This window comes from Hippopotamus amphibius, chromosome 4, assembly GCF_030028045.1.
Source record: "Hippopotamus amphibius kiboko isolate mHipAmp2 chromosome 4, mHipAmp2.hap2, whole genome shotgun sequence".
NCBI lineage: Eukaryota > Metazoa > Chordata > Mammalia > Artiodactyla > Hippopotamidae > Hippopotamus > Hippopotamus amphibius.
Genome location: NC_080189.1, coordinates 120079918 through 120100334, shown reverse-complemented (window position 1 = coordinate 120100334; position 20417 = coordinate 120079918). Strand labels below are relative to the sequence as shown.

General features: G+C 35.8%; 1 protein-coding gene across 4 annotated transcripts in view; it reads right to left on the bottom strand.

Annotated features, from left to right (window-relative positions):
- Nucleotides 1-20417, bottom strand: part of ARL5B (ADP ribosylation factor like GTPase 5B) — a 33623-nt gene that overhangs the window by 7722 nt on the left and 5484 nt on the right. Inside the window, exons 1-4 of one of the 4 annotated variants that reach the window (XM_057731791.1) lie at nucleotides 18066-18422; nucleotides 5396-5456; nucleotides 3671-3818; nucleotides 1070-1153 (exon numbers count right to left, since the gene is read on the bottom strand). In XM_057731791.1, the coding sequence (XP_057587774.1) occupies nucleotides 1070-1153; nucleotides 3671-3818; nucleotides 5396-5456; nucleotides 18066-18114 (342 nt within the window). In that variant the 5' untranslated portion in view covers nucleotides 18115-18422. Of the gene's footprint in view, nucleotides 1-1069; nucleotides 1154-3670; nucleotides 3819-5395; nucleotides 5457-17932; nucleotides 17954-18065; nucleotides 18423-20417 lie in introns of those variants that run through there. The other 3 variants (XM_057731793.1, XM_057731792.1, XM_057731794.1) reach the window with 3 other exon arrangements.

The following is a 20417-nucleotide window of genomic DNA, read 5'->3' as shown; positions in this document are numbered from 1 at the left end:
AAACACCATTTTTCTATTGTTGGGCTAAATGGGTCAAACTAAAAGTAAAATAAACCTGAATCTGAAATAATGATTTAAAACTACATGAGCAATATTCTAATAGGCAAATATAGTATACACTGCCACATACTACAGAATTTCTCCAAAATTTAAAGAAGAGTACTGAAGGTGAGGGCTGGGCAATACTTACTACTTACTAGTCTTTGTACAACCTAAGCTCAATGATAAATGTTCACTGCAGAGTTGTTTATACTATCAAAACATTAGAAGTAACTTAAATGTTCATTAATAAAAGAACAGATAAAGTACAGGATATTCTTACAGTGAAATACTATGTAGTTGTTAAAACGAATGAACTAAAGCTGTATGTACTACCATGGATAAATCAGTGTTCTGCAAAAAACTTCTAAAACCAAGTTACAGAAAGATTATACACACACACACAATACCATCATATAAAGTTTCATGAACATGAAATATAATATTTGGTATAACTGACAAGTACATAAAAATGTAATAAAAATATAAAAATATGCACAGGAATAATAATCACTACTTTTAGGATGGTGGAATTCTTTCAGGATTCTCTGAGAGAGAAGGGAAGGAAATCATACTGGAGAAGTCTTGTAAGTTATTTAACATCTTATGTTGAGGGGTGGTTGCCTGAATGTGTTTTGTTATCTAAGTCTTTTGTATATATGAACTATTTAGAATTAAGTGATCTCTAATTATTTCACTAAACAATTTTCAGTTATTATAAACTGTAGGGAGAAAAAAAATAAATTTTTCCTTTCTCTTGCCCCAACTTATCAGGCTTTCAAAGGCATGACTAAGTAGTTTTAACTTTGAAAAATATTTTCAATAACAGTATTAGTCTCCAAATTAATGTGTTGGGTTTTCTTAAGTTTGAAAAAGTATTAAAATTTTTGGACTTCATGACTTTCATCAATTTGATATATAAACTTTGTTAATGATGAAAAAACTAACAGCAGAGTACATTAATCTTTGTGAAAAAGCAAAACCAGTATACAGATACCTTACTCCATTTATGTTTGCTTTCAAAATTTACCTCGTGAGCCAACATTCTGTATAATTCTTCTTTCGTAATAGCTAGTCGTTCCCTGTCAATGCTATCAACCACAAGAATGATGAACTAGAAGACAAGTAAAAAGGAAGAAAATTAAGTGGGATGTTGTTGAAGTTTTCTGCAAAACTGCTCTAAGTGCTAGAAGTACTTTCTATTATGGCAACATCATCACTATAAATTGGTCTACTGCTTTTTCATCATAAAGAGTTTATATCACATCAAGCAGTAAAATCCAAACAATAATAAGAAAAATAACTCAAAACTTCAACAAATAAAAACCATGCTGCAGTTTATTTTTAAAAAGTGATGTCTGAATATATAATATGCCCTAATATGTACTAAGATTTATTTTAAAATGCAGGTTAAAAAAGTAATTTTAAAAAAGAAAGCCACAGTAATTTAAAAAACTTTCACTAACACTTAAAAGTACTCTGTAGTCACTGAAGCAAAAGTACTCTGTACTAATTCAGGCAAATTACTTAAGACAGTCTCCTGCCTATTAGAAAGAAGTTAGTTTCAAAGAGAAAGAGAAACATGTTTTTAAAACAACTAATGAATAAGATTTTTTAACATAAATTACCAGCAATAAAAAAGGCAAGAAAAATGTGCTACGTAGAATACATATACTTATGTGTTAATAATACTCTAAAGAAGATGCAGGTGAAATTAAAGAGAGCAAAGAGAACAGGAGAAAGCTATTGGTAATGGTGTAAATGAAAAAAGGTGTGTTACACATTCAAAATAAAGCACCTCTGGTAAGAAAAATAAGATACAGTGAGAAAGGGCCCCTAAATTGAAAATTTTATGCAGAAGGAAAAGTTAAGAAATGAGATTTAATGCTTTTGAGGGTTATAGAAGAGGAGTGAGTAAAATAAACAGACAGGAAGGGTAGAATCAGATTGTTCAAATGACTTTACAATCAGGGAAAGAGACAACTAGAGTAACCTGAATATAAACTAACAAGGGCTTAGGAAGAGATAAAAGGAAAGAAAATAGAGGGGATAAATATAAGAAACATGACAAAGTCAGAATAGACAGAATATGGGGAAGTAACTCTGAAAGTTAATGAGAGGAAGGTGTCAGAAATTAGTCAGCAACTGTAACTTGCTGTATTAAAAGGGAGGCATTTCAGCTTTTGGATGATGCCTCCATGTAAAGAATGCAGGAAGCAAGATAAGAAGGGTGAACAAAGTGATTGGAGAAACACCATGGAGATAAGATCCCTGCCTGGAATCTAAGACTGCAAATGCTATGTGCTATGCTGATGTGCTACATAAAAAGGTCAAAGGATCTTTATAGTAATTTTGATATTCTTGTAGAAATAGTTTATAAGAACATTTCATATAAATGGCGTCACTAATAATGTATGTCTTTCTGGACCCATGTGAAATCTAGAGTGTCAACAATTTCAAAACTACCATTTAGTAATGCTATCAATATACATGGATCAGTTAGAACCAACTTTGACCTATTCACCAAAGATAACTGCTCTTTTCACACTTGGAGTTAATCCTGAGCTTTGAAAAGATAACAGCTATGCTAAAATGTTGTTCTTACTTTCTAACACATTTTCGTTTCAGAATGTTATTTTATTATAGAAAATATATATTAAACTAACCTATAACCATAAATATTAGCTTACCAACCTATCCTCCCCCGCAAATAGAAAAAAAATTAAGTGCTACCACAACCGCTAAATATCTATGATATGCCATCTTGGTTTGACCAGTCATACACTGCACTAGAATATATACACACATACACACAGGCTACTATAAACCTATAGAATACATGTTGTTTTTTTTTTATTTTAAAAAGCAACTTATCACCAAAAAATTCCTTATATCAACACTTCTACCTCCTTTGCAACCCCCCCGAAAACAAACAAAAAAAAGAAAAAATACCCTCAATTTTTAAGAGGTTTCATTATAGAAAAAGTAATTGGTTTGTTGTACCTCTTTGTAAAGAAAAATAGATGCAATTGTGCATTAGTATTCCTGAAGATAAACCTCTCTCAATAGCACTGCATGGTTTTAAAAAAAAAAATCTGTCTACGAGAAGAAATAAAAGCAAATATAGAAGATATTCCAGATTTGTTCCCCGGGTTGACTCAAATAATGAAATAAGTGACAGAACAGAATGGTGGGGGCACAGCTTGCAAATCATTTGCTTTTTAATTATAATACAATCACCAAAAATTTGAATGTTCAATTCATGTTATTTGAAAATCCTATATTAAATTATGCTTAAAATATTTCATTCCTCCCCTAACTGGGGCCTCTTATAAACTTGGGAAAGGTTATATAATTTATCTTTAGTGTCCACTTTCTCCAACAATGGAGATATTATAGTATTGCCCTAGGATGAGTTGAGAGAGCCTGACAACAGTAAGCACTCCACTAACAACAGCCCCCATTACTCTTCCAACACGCCTTTTCTCTTTTACTTTGAAAACCTCAAATTCCTTACAAAAAAGGCTCTTATTAAAAGGGAACTGTCACTATGCCTCATGTACAGCTGATCTATTTTCTGGGTTTACCCCTTGGCTCTTTTCATTCAACCTCAGCAGTAACTCTAGCATACCTCCGTGTTTGAGTAATATGTGTTCCAGGATGATCGCAGTGACTCTTGACCACCGATATCCCACATGAGAAAATGCGTGTTCTTCACAACTATCTCTTCCACATTGCTTCCTATGGTTGGAGATGTATGAACCACTTCATTCATTAAGCTGTTAAAGACAGACACCATAAAAACTCTTTTGTAAATCTTGAGAACCTGAAGCAAGTTTTATCTCTATTTTTATACATATCAACCTTCCTTACTTGCACCAATGATGGTAATCACTAGCAACAAAAATAGAACCTTGGAGAACATCTGTGCAAACAAATACCCAGACAAAGAACAACTCCTGAAGGAAGGCTGTTTTTCGGTTCTTTTAATGGAATAAACTACAGGCTTGATCTGGATAGAAACGAACTGTGTGGTGTGAGTTTGTATTTTTGTGGCCAAAATTCCAATAGCCCCATGCCCTGTTATCAGAGAAGAACCAATCCCCCATCCTGAAAGAGCAAGTTTCTAGGCGACTGTGTCATCAATATTGCAAAGCAGTAGCCATTGAACAGAAGGCTATCATTTTAAAGACTGTCTATGTGAGAAAAGACACTTGGCTCAGCCATAAAAATTTGTGTGTGCCTATTAACCAAAACTACAGTCTATGGGCAAATGAAAGTTTATTTAGAACACTGATGCACATATCACATGTATTATCACAACCACTGGCTAAGCTACATTAATTAATGAATTCAACAAATACATATTTGCCTATCACATATCAGTACTATGTTGGAAGAAGCCTGCAACTCTCCTTTGTGTTTAATATATGTATTTTTGAAACTATGTGCAAAATTATTTCAACAATGATGACAGGTTTCTGAAGTGTTTATTTCTAATGTCCAAAGGCTAAGTCATATTAAATTACATAATGGCCAATAAATGAATGTTTTAAAGAAAAACAAGTAGTTATTCAACCCTGAAACAAGCCATAAGTTAGCAGCTTTTTAGCAAAATAGCTGAAAAAAACATTAAGCGTTGCTTAAGTGAAGTACTTCTAAAGAGCTGTCAGCTGATGCACTTAAGATGAGGTGGGAAGAGATAAGAGCCACACACTGGAGCACTGTATTTTATAACTATTTGTTAAATGCGTGGGACACAGATCCATTTCCATGGTTTAACAAGGATCATTTTACTGGCACTAAAAGGATAATGGGAGGTAATCTGATAAGTGGATTGATGGGCTGTTAAAAATTTCCTTATAGTATTAATGTATTTCTCTGCAAGTCTCAAGCCCTTCCCTGTTGCAAGCTACCAAAGCAGTATTTTCAGGGGCGATCTCAATTTCTTTTGACTCGACAAGTCTGGGTATGTTAAAGAATTCCAGAGCTATTAGGAGAATATCAATAGCTTCCTGGATAGATATCAATCTATTCACATGGACTTCAGAGGGGGAAGAACTAAGTGAAATACACTTTACTCCCTCCTTCTAGCACCAGAATGTGTTTCATTTATTTTTAGTTTAATATGATTTCTTTCAAGGCTGGAAAAAGATGAGTGTTTTTGAAGGCTGTAGCAAACATACAGCAGTTTACCTTATTTACGTTTTAATAAATTTTGTGTTTGGTAAAATACAAAACCATATGTTTAAGTTTTCCCATTATATTATAATGGTATCTCATTCTTATTAATTATACAAAATGAGCTCCAATAACGAAAATAATGAAAACTGTTTAAATAAGCACCCATACTTACAATTGATAAAGAATGGTGGTTTTCCCTGCGTTATCCAGTCCCACTATAATTACTTTGTGTTCTACAAAAAGAAAGCAAACCGTAAACACTCAACACTGCTGCATACTTCAATTACATGTTTTCAACAATGATTATTAGTTGGCTCTCTAATGAGAAGCATTCACTGGATATTTATTCCTGGATTAAGATACAGAAAGAAAGAGAAGTTTATGATGTCAAGGGTCCTTGCCTTAAGTGAGGTAATGTTATGACATTCTCAATCTACCTGTTAAACAAGACTGTGGGAGATGGGTAAGACGGAGGCGCAAGAGAACTTACACACCTGCTTGCCCTCTCTACCAATCAAATTCGCTTTTCATCAACTTGTTTTCATACCCGGATGTTTTCCCACCTGTATGTACCAAGACTTTTTTTTTTTCTTTTCACTTGAAAATATAAAATTGAAAAGTTTTCCCTGTCAATAATAAGACACATAATTTCAATCAGTTTTCATTCCTTTCATTAATTTACAGATAAATAAGCAATTACTTAGTCAAACGCTTTTTCAATCTGGATTTGATAAATCTTTTGAGCAGATACTGTTTTCACTCTTTGTATACAATAAAAACCTCTTCAGTTCCCTCCTTCTGGTGCCAAGCACTAAAAGTGTCATTTCTTTCACAAGGATTTTTAAGGCCCATCAAATTGTTGTTAATTTAGTAGATATTCTGAAACCTCCTTAGAACTTAGCGAACACTTCAGATGTCATCTTTTCTAGATTTTAACCTATACAGAATATATTGAGCATTCCTCTTCCCCAGGGCAGAATGCTTAAAAAGTTACTAGTGAAACTCAACAGGGTATGTAAGGAAGTCACCATAAGAACCTCCTCATAATCAACTGATTTGTAGGGAATCTGACATATTTCAGATCAGATCCCTGCTGCTCTCCTTAACCTCTGATGAATGCCAAAATTCTGATTATACTTCTAATTAATATCAGCTGATACTCCTACTCTAAAGTATCAATATTCCATCAGTCAAAAAGAGGAGCCATTATTCACTGACAAGTTCTTATGTGACAAATCATCTTTCTATCTTCTCATGACCTGCATGCTGTAGGCACTATTACTACTGCAGGACAAATGACATGGTCTTCTGGAAGGGCTATTTTCACTATGGCAGGAGCTACTTTGTAAAAAAAAGAAATAAAACTTGCTTGCTTATTATAACTCACTATCATTCTCTTTTTATGACTCTTTTGATTTGTATTCCCTAATTTCTAATGGAGCCAATCTTGAAGTGTTGCCCTGTTTCTGTCCCTTACAGTATAAGAGTGAGATCAGTGGAGGAAGAGACATTCTAAATTTTGGTGACAGCTGGAAACTCCACCTGCCTAGGATCTGGAGACCACGTGGTCCCAGCAGAAGGAAGCAACTAGTATAAAGGTAAGCTCAACCTGAGTGCAGATAATCCTGCTGGGAGAAGGGAATGGAAAGATAGTACCAGATAGTACCTCCATTGTTGAAACCCAAATGAACACCCAGGACCATCTGCAAAACATGCCTGCTCCTGGCTTTACATGTGTACTGTAATGATGATCACAGCAATGAAAGCCTGTGATGGTAAAACTCATAAATCATTTTGAAAGATTGGTCCTCAGTTTAAATTAAGTCAGGAATGACAAACCCTGAAGGTAGATAAGTGTATGAATTTAATTAAAGTTTCAAATATTTGATTAAGGCTTTTTTTTTTTCAGATTCATTTTCCTCCTCATTGACTGGGAATTCTAGCAATTAAGACAAAACACAAAATTTCAACTCTGTCTTATGATGAAGGTATGTATACTTATCCTTCAGGTAAACTGAGACCTATCTTCTGATGTTAAAATTTAGTCTACATAAAAAAGCATCATTAACAGTAAAGGGAACTTCCTAGGTGGCACAGTGGCTAAGAATCCACCTGCCAGTGCAGGGGACACAAATTTGAGCTCTGTTCTGCAAAGATTCCACCTGCCTCGGAGCAACTAAGCCCGTGTACCACAACTATTAAGCCTGTGTCCTAGAGCCCGTGAGCCACAACTATTGAAGCTCACACACCTAGAGCCTGTGCTGCACAACAAGAGAAGCCACAATAGTGAGCCCTCGCACCACAATGAAGGGTAGCCTCCGCTCGCAGCAACCAGAGAAAGCCCATGTGCAGCAACGAAGACCTAACACAGCCAATAAATAAAATAAATAAATTTATTAAAACAACAACAAAAAAAACAGTAAAGGAACAGCTAAGTGCTTTTTAAAAGCATGAAATAACCAAAAGTTTATTTTAAATCTTTTCTTTGAAAAATCTCTTTAACATTATCTATATAATAAGAGTAAAATCAAGTTCAAAGAGCATTTACTAAAAAACCAAGTACAAAACAAAAGCTGTTTGTACTCTGCACAACTGTAATTCTTCCTCCTTCTTTCAAATGCCTCTGTTGTACTTAGCTGCTAACTTGAGTATGTCAGTGACCCAAGACTTCATTCAGTTAGTAAACTTTTTACCTATTCAAGGAATAATGAGAAAAATACGCAGTGACACATATTCTCCTTATCATAACAGAAAATAAAATTAATGTGTTGCTTTAAATATCCACAAGTGGTGTCTAGATTAATCAAATATAAAGCTTCTTGAAGGCATTACTGAATCACAGCACTCTTTCAAATTTCCACATCAATACATACCAAAAGCATAACTTCAATCACAGAGTAGTGTACAGTATTACTTGATGTTAAAAAGGGGCCCTCATCCTTGCAAAACATGACACTGGGTGCTTGTTCTGTACTGCTGTCTTTTTGGTTGGGCCTAATCAACAAGCCATATACAGATCTTATTTTAGGTACTGAAACACAAAAGATCAACTAAGCCATGTAACTGTCAGAGTGATTTCCTGTACAGTAGCTTTGATAAAAACAATTTCCTTTGCCCATCATAATTAACTAAAGCAGGTGTGGAAAGATGCTTTTATTATTTATTTACCTAATAAGTTAAAAAAAACCTTTCAAAATATATCAGGTGTGGTTCAGGTCAGTCTCAAATTAAGGTGGGAAAGGATTTTTGCTAAAGGTCAAATTGTGAGTTGCCGCCACAGAGATGAACATGAAACACTTTAATGTCATTTTTATTTACAAAGCAGGAAGCAGAGATTTCCATAAAACTGAAATTTCTAAAGTTATGCGGAGAAAATTAAATAACTGTACACATTTACAACTTCAACTGCTCCTTGACATGTATATGTAAGCCATATATTCTTAACTTCCAACTCTTCACAACACTCTCCACAAAAACAAAGTATTTACTTGCTAGACTGAAGCAGTTAATTCTCAGTTAACCTTAAAGAGGGCAAACTATAACATGGATAATACTAAATTCCTTATTTAGAATGGACTTTACAAATGTAATTATAGAAAACTTACTGTCTTTTCCCCAATGTTTTCCAGCAGCATTATTAAAAAAATGTTGTTATAGAATAATAGGCTGACCACGCTTGGGGTAGGAATGTGTGTGTTGGGGATGGGGTGTGTACAATTTAAGGCCACTTGTGTGTGAATAGCCAAATAATTTTGGGATAAGCCATTACCAAAAGAATCAGAGTTATAAGGAGTCCACATATTTTAAAAGTGTGTCTGCACACCACTGAGATGGTCACTTGGCATCTTATTTCATCAGAAATCTCTTCCAGGAGACCAAGCTCACCTCTCTCACAACAAAGGTCTGAGAAGAGTATTTGCAGTGTTACTAATCAACTCATCTCCAGAGCCCAACACAAAGCAAGTTTATTTATATTAAATGGAGGAAAAGGTCCAATCACAGAGCTTTTGTTTAATTTTGACCAAGTGTTTACACATAAGTTTTTCTATAGGCTTGGCTTTGGTGTTTATTCTATTGGATTTCCTTAAAAGCTGGCTTTTTTTTTTTTTTTTTTTTTTTGGTAGGGAAGGCATAAAGACAAAGACTATACAGGATGAGGCTTCAAAGAAAATTAATAAGCTCACTTGTTTGTAGACAAATACAGGTAAAATGGCTAACAAGAAAAACAATGAGAAAGGATCTTCAAAAAAATAAGAAAAAACAAAAAGTTTCTCCTTTACCCAATTAAAAAATTTTTCTTTATAAACTCAATTTGTAGTTTTAGTATAGATAACAAATAGAATTTGTAGTTTAAGTATAGAATACCAAATAATGAAAACAGACTAACACAAGAAAAGTATTAGAGAAGCAGTAAATATTGGCAGTGTTAACTGTGAAATAATATGCTGACATTATTTTACCATGTTAAAATTGGATATTGTTAAAATGTATGATAAAATGACCAACTTTTAATTTTGAGATATAAGATAGTCACCCAAATATCATGAAATAGGGAATGCTATCTTCTAAACACATAATATCTGCACTTAAATTGTCATATAATGAGAACAAGCGCTATATAAACAGAGTACATAAACAACTATATAACTAAACAAATTAAAATGCCCTATGCCAAATCTGGTGACTTGGAAATTTGGAATACTGCATTTACAGAAAATAAGTCTGCATCACTGCAATAGGTAGGTAGTAAAATGTCAGAGGATATGATGTTACAGTCTGAGCCTGAAGGCCTGGACAGCAGTTAGAAGCAGTCTGCCTCTTGGAGAGCACAAAAAGAAAGAAAAAGGAGAGCTATAAAAAACTCTGTCCTGTATCATACTGATCATAGAATCATAAAATATCATAGCTTAGAAGAGACTGCAGAACTTGAGATCTACTCTTCCTCTCCCACCTCTTCATCAACAAATGTGTTACCTGTATGGTAACTTTGAGGAACCCAGGTCTTCAAAAATGCACAAAACTACTGACCTGGGCCACCTTGCATATTTTATACAAAAAGAAATTACAGGCCTACGAAGTTAAAAAAAAAAAAAATCAACCCAAGATGCTTTTTTTCAGCAAAAAATATACTTCAGGAATGAAGGCAAAACAAAGACATTTTCAGATAAAAGAAAACTAAGAGAATTCATTCACCAGCAAAACCACACTACAAAAATGGTACAGTTCTTCAGCTTGAAAGGAAATTTTACAAGATGGAAATTCAAAATATGAAAAATAGTCATGTAGGTAAATATAAGAGAAAATTTTACCCTCTCTTAAAACGTTAAAAATTGTAACACTGTATTGTGCAGCTTATAACATAGGTAAATACAATACAAATAACATGTAAGCTGTATGGTTATAAAGGACAAGGGGAGGAGAGTATGCAACTACATATAGAGTTTCAAGGTTCTTACACTTTACAAATGTTACATTATTAACTCCTAAGTAGACTGCAAAAAGGTTTTATGTTGCAACCCCTGGAAGGACCATAAAAATAATGCAAAAAAAGAATTGCTAAAAAAAGTCAATAAATAAAAGTAATAACAAAACAAACACAGATGGGACAAACAGAAAACAAATGATAAAACAGCACACCTTAACATCTAGCCATATCATAAATCTAAGCACAGTAATAAATTGGATAAACATTCCAATTAAAAGGGAAAGAATTTCACACTAGACAAAATAAACAAGATCCCAACATATGCTCTCTAGAAGAGATACACATAAAAATATAAATATCTATAAACAAAATTAACAAGCACCTTAATGAATAAAGCGCAAAAGGTACATGCATCAAAACAGACCATTTAGGTGAACTATAAAAAAGCCTCAATAAATTTGGGGCCGGGGGGCGGGGAAAGGAAAGTTTACAGAACATGTCTCTGACCACAGTGGAATTAAATTAGGAACCAACAATAAGCTATGAAGAAAAATAAATATTTGGAAACTATAACAACACTCATAAATAATCCATAGGTTAAAGAAGAAACCAAAAGCAAAAATTTTTTTGAATGTTTCCAACCGAATGAAATACAATATATTAAAGTCTGTGGAATAATGCTAAGGCAGTCCTTAAGAGGAACATTTACAGCTTTAAGATGTTTACATGTGAAAGGAAAAAGAAACAAAAACGATGACACCCAGCCAACCCCTAAGAAGGTGGGGGGAGGGGAGTAAAGGAAACTCAAAGTAAGTAGATGGAAGGAAATAAACAAGAATCAGTAAATTAGAAAACAGAAAAACAGAGAAAATGAAAATCTTTTCTTTGAAAAGATTTAACAAAACAAAGATGGAAATGACACCACCTTCAAATTTTACCATGAAGTCACTGCAAAAGAGAAAGTCTAGAGATAAGAACCATTTAAGTTTCAACAGAGACTCGAAAATAATCCACTGCGAAAGAAGTCTTCAGCAAATTATACTGGGACAAGCAGCTATCCATGTAAAAAAAAATGATTCCCAACCCCTACTCACATCATAACGGCAAAATAATTTGAGATGGCTCACAGACCTAAGCATAAAAGCTAAAGCTTCTAAATGAAAGGAACAGGACATAGAAAGTAATAGCCATTAAGAAATAATATTAAATAGAGAAATTAGACTTAACCAAAACCGAAAACTTCCACTCGGCAAAAATTCCCATAAAAAAAAATGAATAGGGAAGCCACAGGTGGGGGTGGGGGATGGGGTAGGTATATTCACAAAACATTTCTGACAAAAGACTCAATTCCAGGATATAGAAATAATGATAAATAACATCTTTTTTACCAAACACACACACACACAAAACAAAAAAAAAACCAGGCAAAGGATTTGAACATTTTGCAAAGAAAGATATACAAATGGCCAATTAGCACATGAAGAAGTGTTTAACACCCAAAAGTCATCAAGGAAATGCAAATTTAAACCAAAAAAATGAGATATAACTACACATCCAACAGAAGAGTTAAAATGAAAATACTGGCAACACCATATGTTGGTAAAGATGTGGAACAAGTAGAAGCTTCAAATGTTGCTGCTGAAAGACTAAAAATGGTATAACCACTTTAGAAAACAATATTACAGTATTACAACCCATCATGATGTAAACAAATAAACAAACTGTGGTATATTCATGCAATAGAATTACTTATAATACATCTATGGGGAAAGCTTCCTTCCAGTGTGATGGGCTAATATAAAAATAAATAGAAACAGGGAAAAAGAAAACCTAAGAAGCTTAGAAGACAGCGTTATGAAGCAACATCACAAGAATAAAAAAAAAATAACATTTAGCAAATAAAAAGTTTTTATAAATTAGAAATATGATAACCAAAAACAGTCAACTAGATTGGAAGACAAAGGAAATATCCCAGAACTCAAAAAAGAAAAAAAAAGAAAAAAGAAAAAAAGAGGCAGAAAAATGGAAAAGGATATTTGATAATCAATTTAGTACCATATGACTAAGATTTCCAGAAAAGTAGAGGAAGAAATTCGAAACTGAAAGAGAGAAAGAAAGATAGAAGGATAGAAAGATAGAAAGAAAGGAAGGAAGGAAGGAAAGGAAGGAAGGAAGGAAGAAAGAAAGAAAAGGATTTCCTAGAATGGAAAAGGTGCAACTTTGTTGCTGAAAAGGTCCAATGAATCAAAAAGACACATAACAAGGCACAATTCTTTCAAATTTAAAAAATACCAGGAATAAATGGAAAATTCTAATATCTACTATAAGGAGAGGGAAAAAATCAGAAAATAATGATACTGGTCTTAACAACACTGGAAGCTAGAGCACAATGACAGTATCTTCAAAATCCTGAAAGAAATGTTTTCAACTTAGAATTCCACATCCAGCCCAATTAGAAATCAAGTGAGGACAAACTACTACATTCTCAGGCATTTGGAATCTCACACACACACACACACACACACACACACACACACACACACACACACACAATCACTTTGGACACTTCTGCATGAAATTTCTGAAGCATGTTCTTCATCAAAGTAAGAGTATAGCAACAGAGATTTCCCTGGTGGTACAGTGGTTAAGAATCTGCCTGCCAACGCAGGGGACACAGGTTTGATTGCTTATCCAGGAAGATCCCACATGCCGCTGAGCGACTAAGCCTGTGCGCCACAACTACTGAGCCTGTGCTCTAGAGCCTGAGAGCCACAACTATTGAAGCTACATGCTGCAACCACTGAAGCCAGCGTGCCTAGAGCCCATGATGCAAAACAAGAGAGGCTACTGCACTGAGAAGCCCACGCACGGCAATGAAGAGTAGCCTTGCTCTCTGCAACTAGAGAAAGCCCCTGTGCAGCAACAAAGACCCAACGCAGCCAATAAATAAATAAATTTAAAAACAAATAATAAAAAATAAAAAAAAAAGAGTAAAGCAAGAAAAACATAAGTTCTAATAAAAAAGAAAAGCAAATGAAATCCTAGAATGATAGCAAAGTTAAGTCCAGAAATGCTGTGTGGCAGACACTGAGGAGAGACAGGTCCAATCTGGACCAGGACAGAATACTGAGGGGGCAGGTAGGAAGGATAAATCATCTGATATGTGTGATGTGTGGAAACTACAGAGAGCTTTCAGATGGCACGAAATGACTTAGTTAAATGTACAAAAAAAACCTAAGGCAATGAGATGTGATTATTTACTCTAGGGGGGAAAAAGCTGTAGAAAAAAGGGAAACATAAATATAACACACTGAGGCTCAGTAGTAACAAAACTTTATAGTCACAAAAATGAAAAAGAGTGAGGATTAAGCCAAAATACTATACTGGGATAATGCAGGAAAAGGGCATAAAAGTACTAATTTCTCTTCTACCATATTAAGACAAATGATTAGTGCACCTGTAACAAATGTAATGTTACATGTTAGATTATATCTCAATTCTAAAAACAAACAAAAAAACTATAATTTTTAAAATTTCTACATATGCTTATTATCCAGAAACAAAGTATATAGGAAAAAAAGTTAACAGATTAAAGAGATTTGACTAATACATGTCATTTTCAGACTTTAGCAATACATAACTTTTTAAAAAGAATGTGTACTGTTACTTTGATATAAAATTTTTGATGTTTGAAAAACAAAACAAAAAACTGAACAGAAGTTCTATTGGGGATGCAGCAGTGAATAAGACAAAGTTCATGCCTCAAGGAGTTTATTTCTATTGAAAGAAACAGACAAGTAAACAAACTTATCATATGATTACAGGTAGTGATAAATGTTACTCAGAAAAACAAACAGAAACTAAATGTTGAGGTATAAGAGTGGTCAGGGAAGGAAAGGGCTCTCTGAGTTGCAAGTGACATTTGATCAGAAATCTGAACCATTTGAAGCTATGAATAAAGCAGGTTCTGGAAAACAGGCAGCAGACTGTTAAGCTTAAGTTTGGTATGTTTGAAACTAGGAAAAAGTACAGAATTAAGAGCAGAATACTAACAAGAGACATCAGATGCAAGCCATCAGAAGTGAAGAACAAAAACAATGCCATACAAATTGGTTATCAGTGCTCAAAATGATACCATGAAATTTACCAATGAGAAAGAAATGATGAGATAATGAAGTCAAGTTAAAATGTCATTGTTCTTTCATTCTGAACATGAACTACAATTAAAATCATATCCTATTCATTCTTAATTCTGGGTAAAACAAGAAATAACTGATGACTAGCTGTATAGTGACAGCACAGAGAGAAAAAGACCAAGGTCTATGAAAGTTTAAAAAGAAGTTTAAAAGAAAAGAATGCTCAACTTCTGATGTGAATCTAAAGATGGATATACACATATGTATTTCATACAGGCATAGCCTCTTTTTATGGCACTTCACAGATATTTCACTTTTTACAAATTGAAGGTTTGTGGCAACGCTGCGCTATCAGATGATGGTTAGCAATTTTTAGCAATAAAGAATTTTTAAATTAAGATATGTACATTGTTTTTTAGACATTATGGTATCGCACATTTAATAGACTACGGTACAGCCTAAACATAATTTTTATATGCCCTGGGAAACCAAAAGAAATTGTGTGACTTGCTTTATTGCAATATTTGCTTTATTTTGGTAGTCTGGAACTGAACCCACAATATCTCTGAGCAATGCCCACACAACACACATAAACAACCACAAAGATACAAACAATAATGTCTGCAAAGAGAATCAGATTTTAAATTATTTCCTTCATTGATAAGTGCATTGAAGTAATCAGTTTTCTAGCTTAAAATCAAACAATAGGGAGTCACAGAGATTAAGTATGTACTTAGTAACAGCTTTATTTAGATGATACATGTTTTGGTATACTTATTCCCAGAAAGGTGTTAAATTTATGAGAAGATGCTTGGTGCTCTAAAATACTACAGGAAAGAAAATGTTAGAAAAAAGATAAGAGAAAGGAGTATTTAAGGTAAGATAAGCAGTCCTCAACTCTGCCTGTACATTTGAGTCATCTTGGCATTCACTGATGCCCAGGCCACTCCACCCCATTCTGATTTAACTGGTCTGAGGTGGGGCACTGGGCATATTATTCTAATATGCAACCAAGACTGAGTGATTTGAGTATCACTGGATTAGATGTGTCACAGTGGTAAAAATGGAAAATGCTGAGGCTGTTAGGTGATACATATAGAAAGTAAAAATACAGGACTGAAGTATTATCAATCTGATCGCATCATTCCCCTGCTTTAAAAATAACATACAATGACCAAACTAATGGCTCGGCTCCCATGGCTTGTAGCTCAACGTCTTATTCTACACACAGGGCCCTCTGTGATCTGGATCTCCTGTCTACTTCTCCAACCTCATCTCCTCTAACCCTCCCACAGGCAAACTAAGATACAGCCAAACTAAACTATTTTCAGCTTCCCTCAAAGAACCAAACTATTTCATTCCTCTCCTATTTGCATATTAGTCCTTCTGCCTAAAATAACATGCCCCTTCCACACAGTCTGCCTAGCATGCCTTGTAAACACCTACTTATCTCCGAAGTCCAAGTATACCTTTTTTTGGTAAAGTCTTCCAGGAACCACTTGAGAAAAAATTAATCACTTCCTTCTTGATGACCATCACCACGCTTTTATACATATCTGTGAAATAATTTATCATGAGGCATCTTTTTTTTGCCATTTGTCTCATTTACTGATTTGTGAGTATTTTCAGGGCAAGTTAACTATGTAACTTTTCTGTTTGTTAGGCATAGGAGACACAAAGCCTCGTATGCCTAACTCTGATGACTGGCTTCTGGCCTATGACTAAATGTTAGTTGCATGAATGAATGAGAATACAATGACAGAATAACCACTACGTAGTTCGCACAAGGAAGTTAAAGGAAAAGAACAATTCTAAATAGTAATGCGGATTTACGAGGACTAAACAATTACGTGACTATGAAAGTAGCCCATGAATGTCTTTCATCATCTCCTGAATTTTCCCTCTACATCCTTCATTCCCTTCTAATCTGATTAAGGAAGCCTCAGAAAAATGAAAAACAACAGTAATAAAATAGAGAAGAGAGAAAAGGGAACCGGACAAGTTACACAAGGAGAACCAACGACTTTGGTAATGTTTTAATTCTTAAACTATGGGAAAAGACAAGCAGGTAATTATTAATCTTTACACTTTTAAGCATGTCTTAAAATGCTGGTTTACGTCATAAATTCATGTAACAAGGATTAGAAAATATAAACTGCTGAAAAAATAATGTATTGAATTTATGGATAATATCCATATGGAGTTATACTGAACACTTTGAAATCACTTGAAAGTGCTATCTGCAGTAATTTCCTTTATACACACAAACATGTATATGCGTATCTATCTTTTAACTTGTAACCCTGAAAAAGACTATTTTAATATTCTTATCTACTTACAGAACAAGTGACTAAAGCCAATTCACTCTCTTCATAACCTCTTAAATCCAGAGAAAAGATACCACATTAGCAGTAACAAATTGGTATCATCATAAAACCCTGACTTTTATTATGCCCAAGTATTAAACGCAAAATGAAACTATTTGAGTTTAAAAACTGGTTTCAATTACTGAGAAAACACTGTTAAAAGAATGCCTAAAACTTTACCTATTCCCGGCCCTTTCTGTCTGGGTATTTTTTCTCTTCAGAAGCCATCACATCTCATTCACTCTGACTCAGAACAGGTTCTACAACTTCTTGGCCTTTTGGACTTGCAACTTTTAGACGTCTCACAATCAGTTCTAGACTAATTACGGGCGCGCAATATCCTACACAGAACCAAAAGCATTTCGTTTTCCAACAGAAGAAAGGAATAAAGAGTTCAGGACGAAGATTTCTGTGAACTCGTGTATCTTAACAGGACAACTCATTCCCGAGTCCTGGAAAGCAGGCGAAATCAGAGACAACAGGAAGGTGCACTGGCTTAAAGAGCAGCACTAGCAATCAAAAAAAAAAAAAAAAAAGTTGATCAGTTTCTGGGCGGATATTTATCTTGGGGGCAAAACTTAGGATGCTTAATAAAGATGGGAAAGGCCCTCCAAGTGCCTCCGGGTATCGTTTGGTGCTTTCCCCTTTCCTTCGCTAAAATCCCCAAATTCTTGATTTGGATCCTGGGACACCAAATGCCCCATTTTCTGACTTTCCAGTTCTCCCACACATCACATCACGTCGCACCCTCTTCCACCCTAAAATAGTGAGTTTCTACCTACCTCCTTGACTAAGTCACTTCGCATCTCGGAACGATTGTGTCCACCGAGAGCCCTGCCTCCCCCCGCCTGCCCCCTTCGGCGGCTAGACCCTCTGCCTCGGATTCGAGCCGTTGCTCATCTCCATCCTTCTCACCTTGGTTACAGAAGAGGCTCCACAGTTTAGCGAAGATCAGCCCCATCATGAGCACCTCGGCGGGCCGTGGGGTCCCTCAGCAGCAGGTGCCGCTGCGCCGGGCCCCCCACCGCGGCGCTGGCCGTGGGGAACCGAGGAGAAGCCGACCGGGACCACGCGGCGATGGCACTGGCTGGCGGAGAAGCCGCGACCGACCGCTCAGGTACCCGTCGGAAGGCGCCGTGCCGAGTCCCTGCCCGAGAGTCCTTTGTTCGAGCCCGCTGAGCCCAACGCCGACCCGTAGTCCCCTCGGTCTGAGCCCACCTACCCTCCAGAGCTTCCACCAGCCCCAAGCTCCGCCCCCGCTCCGCCTCTCCTCCCGATCCCAGGACCACCCATCGCCGGAAGGACGGCGCCGGAAATTGGCGCGCTTACGTCAGCCCGCCCCTTCGATGTGGCGTTTCCTCGGCGTCACTTCCGGGAGGTGGGCTCCGAGTTGCTGGAGGGGTGGAAGGCGGGGGTGTGCGCGGGAGTCGCGGGGTTTCCTCGGGTGAGCGGTTCTTGCCTTGTCCGGCTGTTGAGAAGCCGTTGCTGGTTCCCTTTCTTGAGTTTCTGCTGCCTAGCAGGTGCGTCTCTGGTTCCTACACCTGGAGACAGACTGCTGTTACTGAGTAGCCGCCGTTTGCTACACTTTTGCTGCACAGAAGTGAGGAATGTTTTTTTCTCAACTGCCACCCAGTTCAGGCTGGAAGGCAGGCGTGGGGTTCTGCTGTAATTCTTCATTCTGAATAGAACTGATTGCGAGACGATCCATGGAATGCCAGTAGCCATAGAGTTCAGCTGTGTAATTAAGGTTCTCCCAGTTTTGCTGAGTATTCAGTATTTTCGTGGATCCCCAGTTCACAAAATAAGAAAACGTATCCTGTGAAGTGCTGATTAGAAAAAGCTTAGTTTAATTAAAATGGAATCCTAGGACTCGCTCTTTGCAGTTCAACAAAATAGTAGACAAACCGAAATTTCAAGGGAAAAAAGTTGAACAGCTAGGGAATTTTAAAATGTGTATATCTAATATTCTTTAGTAAGAACGGTTGTAAGCTAACTTCAGAAACTTCTTGGAATAACTGGCTGCACCTGGAATTGAATTCGATTTATTACCCAGTTAACTAAGAAGTCTCTGTGTGTGTGTGTGTGTGTGTGTGTGTGTGTGTGTATACACGCGCGCGCGCGCGCACACCCATTCACACCCACCAATTTGCTACATAATAGTTTCATTTCCATTTTCTTTTGCGTGGTTAGGTTCTAATAAATTTAAAAGCTTCACAGACTGGGATGAACGTAACAAATTCCCCTGAAACCAGTTGAAGGAGAGACATTAATTGAAAACACTATGAACTTAAGTCAGGTGGTAGGTTTTAACCCTGGCAGCGTGGCCTTTTAACACGCCAAACTGTTTCGTTACTTGTACAAGTAAAAGCGTATGACTTAAAATGTCCTCCCAATGTTATGGTTCAAAGACCCTTTAAGACATATGTAAGATAGTGTGCTTCAACATTCTGATATTAAAGGCAAGTTTTAACCTCCCACATAGAGGAAAAGGTACGTGCTAAGCCTATGAAAATTAGTTTAACTTTCATGACCATGAATTGGCCCATTATATTTATGGGCCAATTATATATATGTAATATATATATAAATTTATATTCAGTGATTTTGTGTTTGTGTAAATAGAGGCTTAAAGGAACATTTCTAGTCCTACTTTCAAAGAAAAAAAGTCAAACAGGGAATTAAAAAAATTTTTTTAACTCTGTTTAGTAGTTTTTAGTTACTTAGAAGGAAGTATTGCAATTAACTTTATATATAACTTGGAAGAACTGGCTACAGCTGGAATTGAATTCAATTTATTACTCAGTTAACTAAGATACACTGCATGCGTAGCTTGAACCAAGAGTCCAGGGATAGCATATTCCGCCAACTAGGGATGAAACTTTAAAAAAACAAAACTCATCTAAATCTTTAAAATAATGTTCACTGTGACTTTAGAATTCTCCATCAGTCTTTCATGTTACTGCATATCTTCTGATACCTTTTTGTTCTGGACTATCTTTTCAAGGATATTTGTATAGCAAATAGTTTTGAGAAATTTACCATCTCTCTCTGGGGCAGAAGACAGATTTATTGGCTGATTATGATAATAAAAACAATGTCTCCCACTGGAAAGAGAATGGGAAGGTTTGTTAGAAGCGTTTTTTTAGAAAAGATTAGGAATAGGGTGGAGGAAAGCTCATGGGTGGGGCCACGAGCTGAGTGGGTTTAGTCATTCTACCCCATGGCCCTTGGGAAGGTGTGAGACTAGGGCCAAAAGCAGCCCTAACT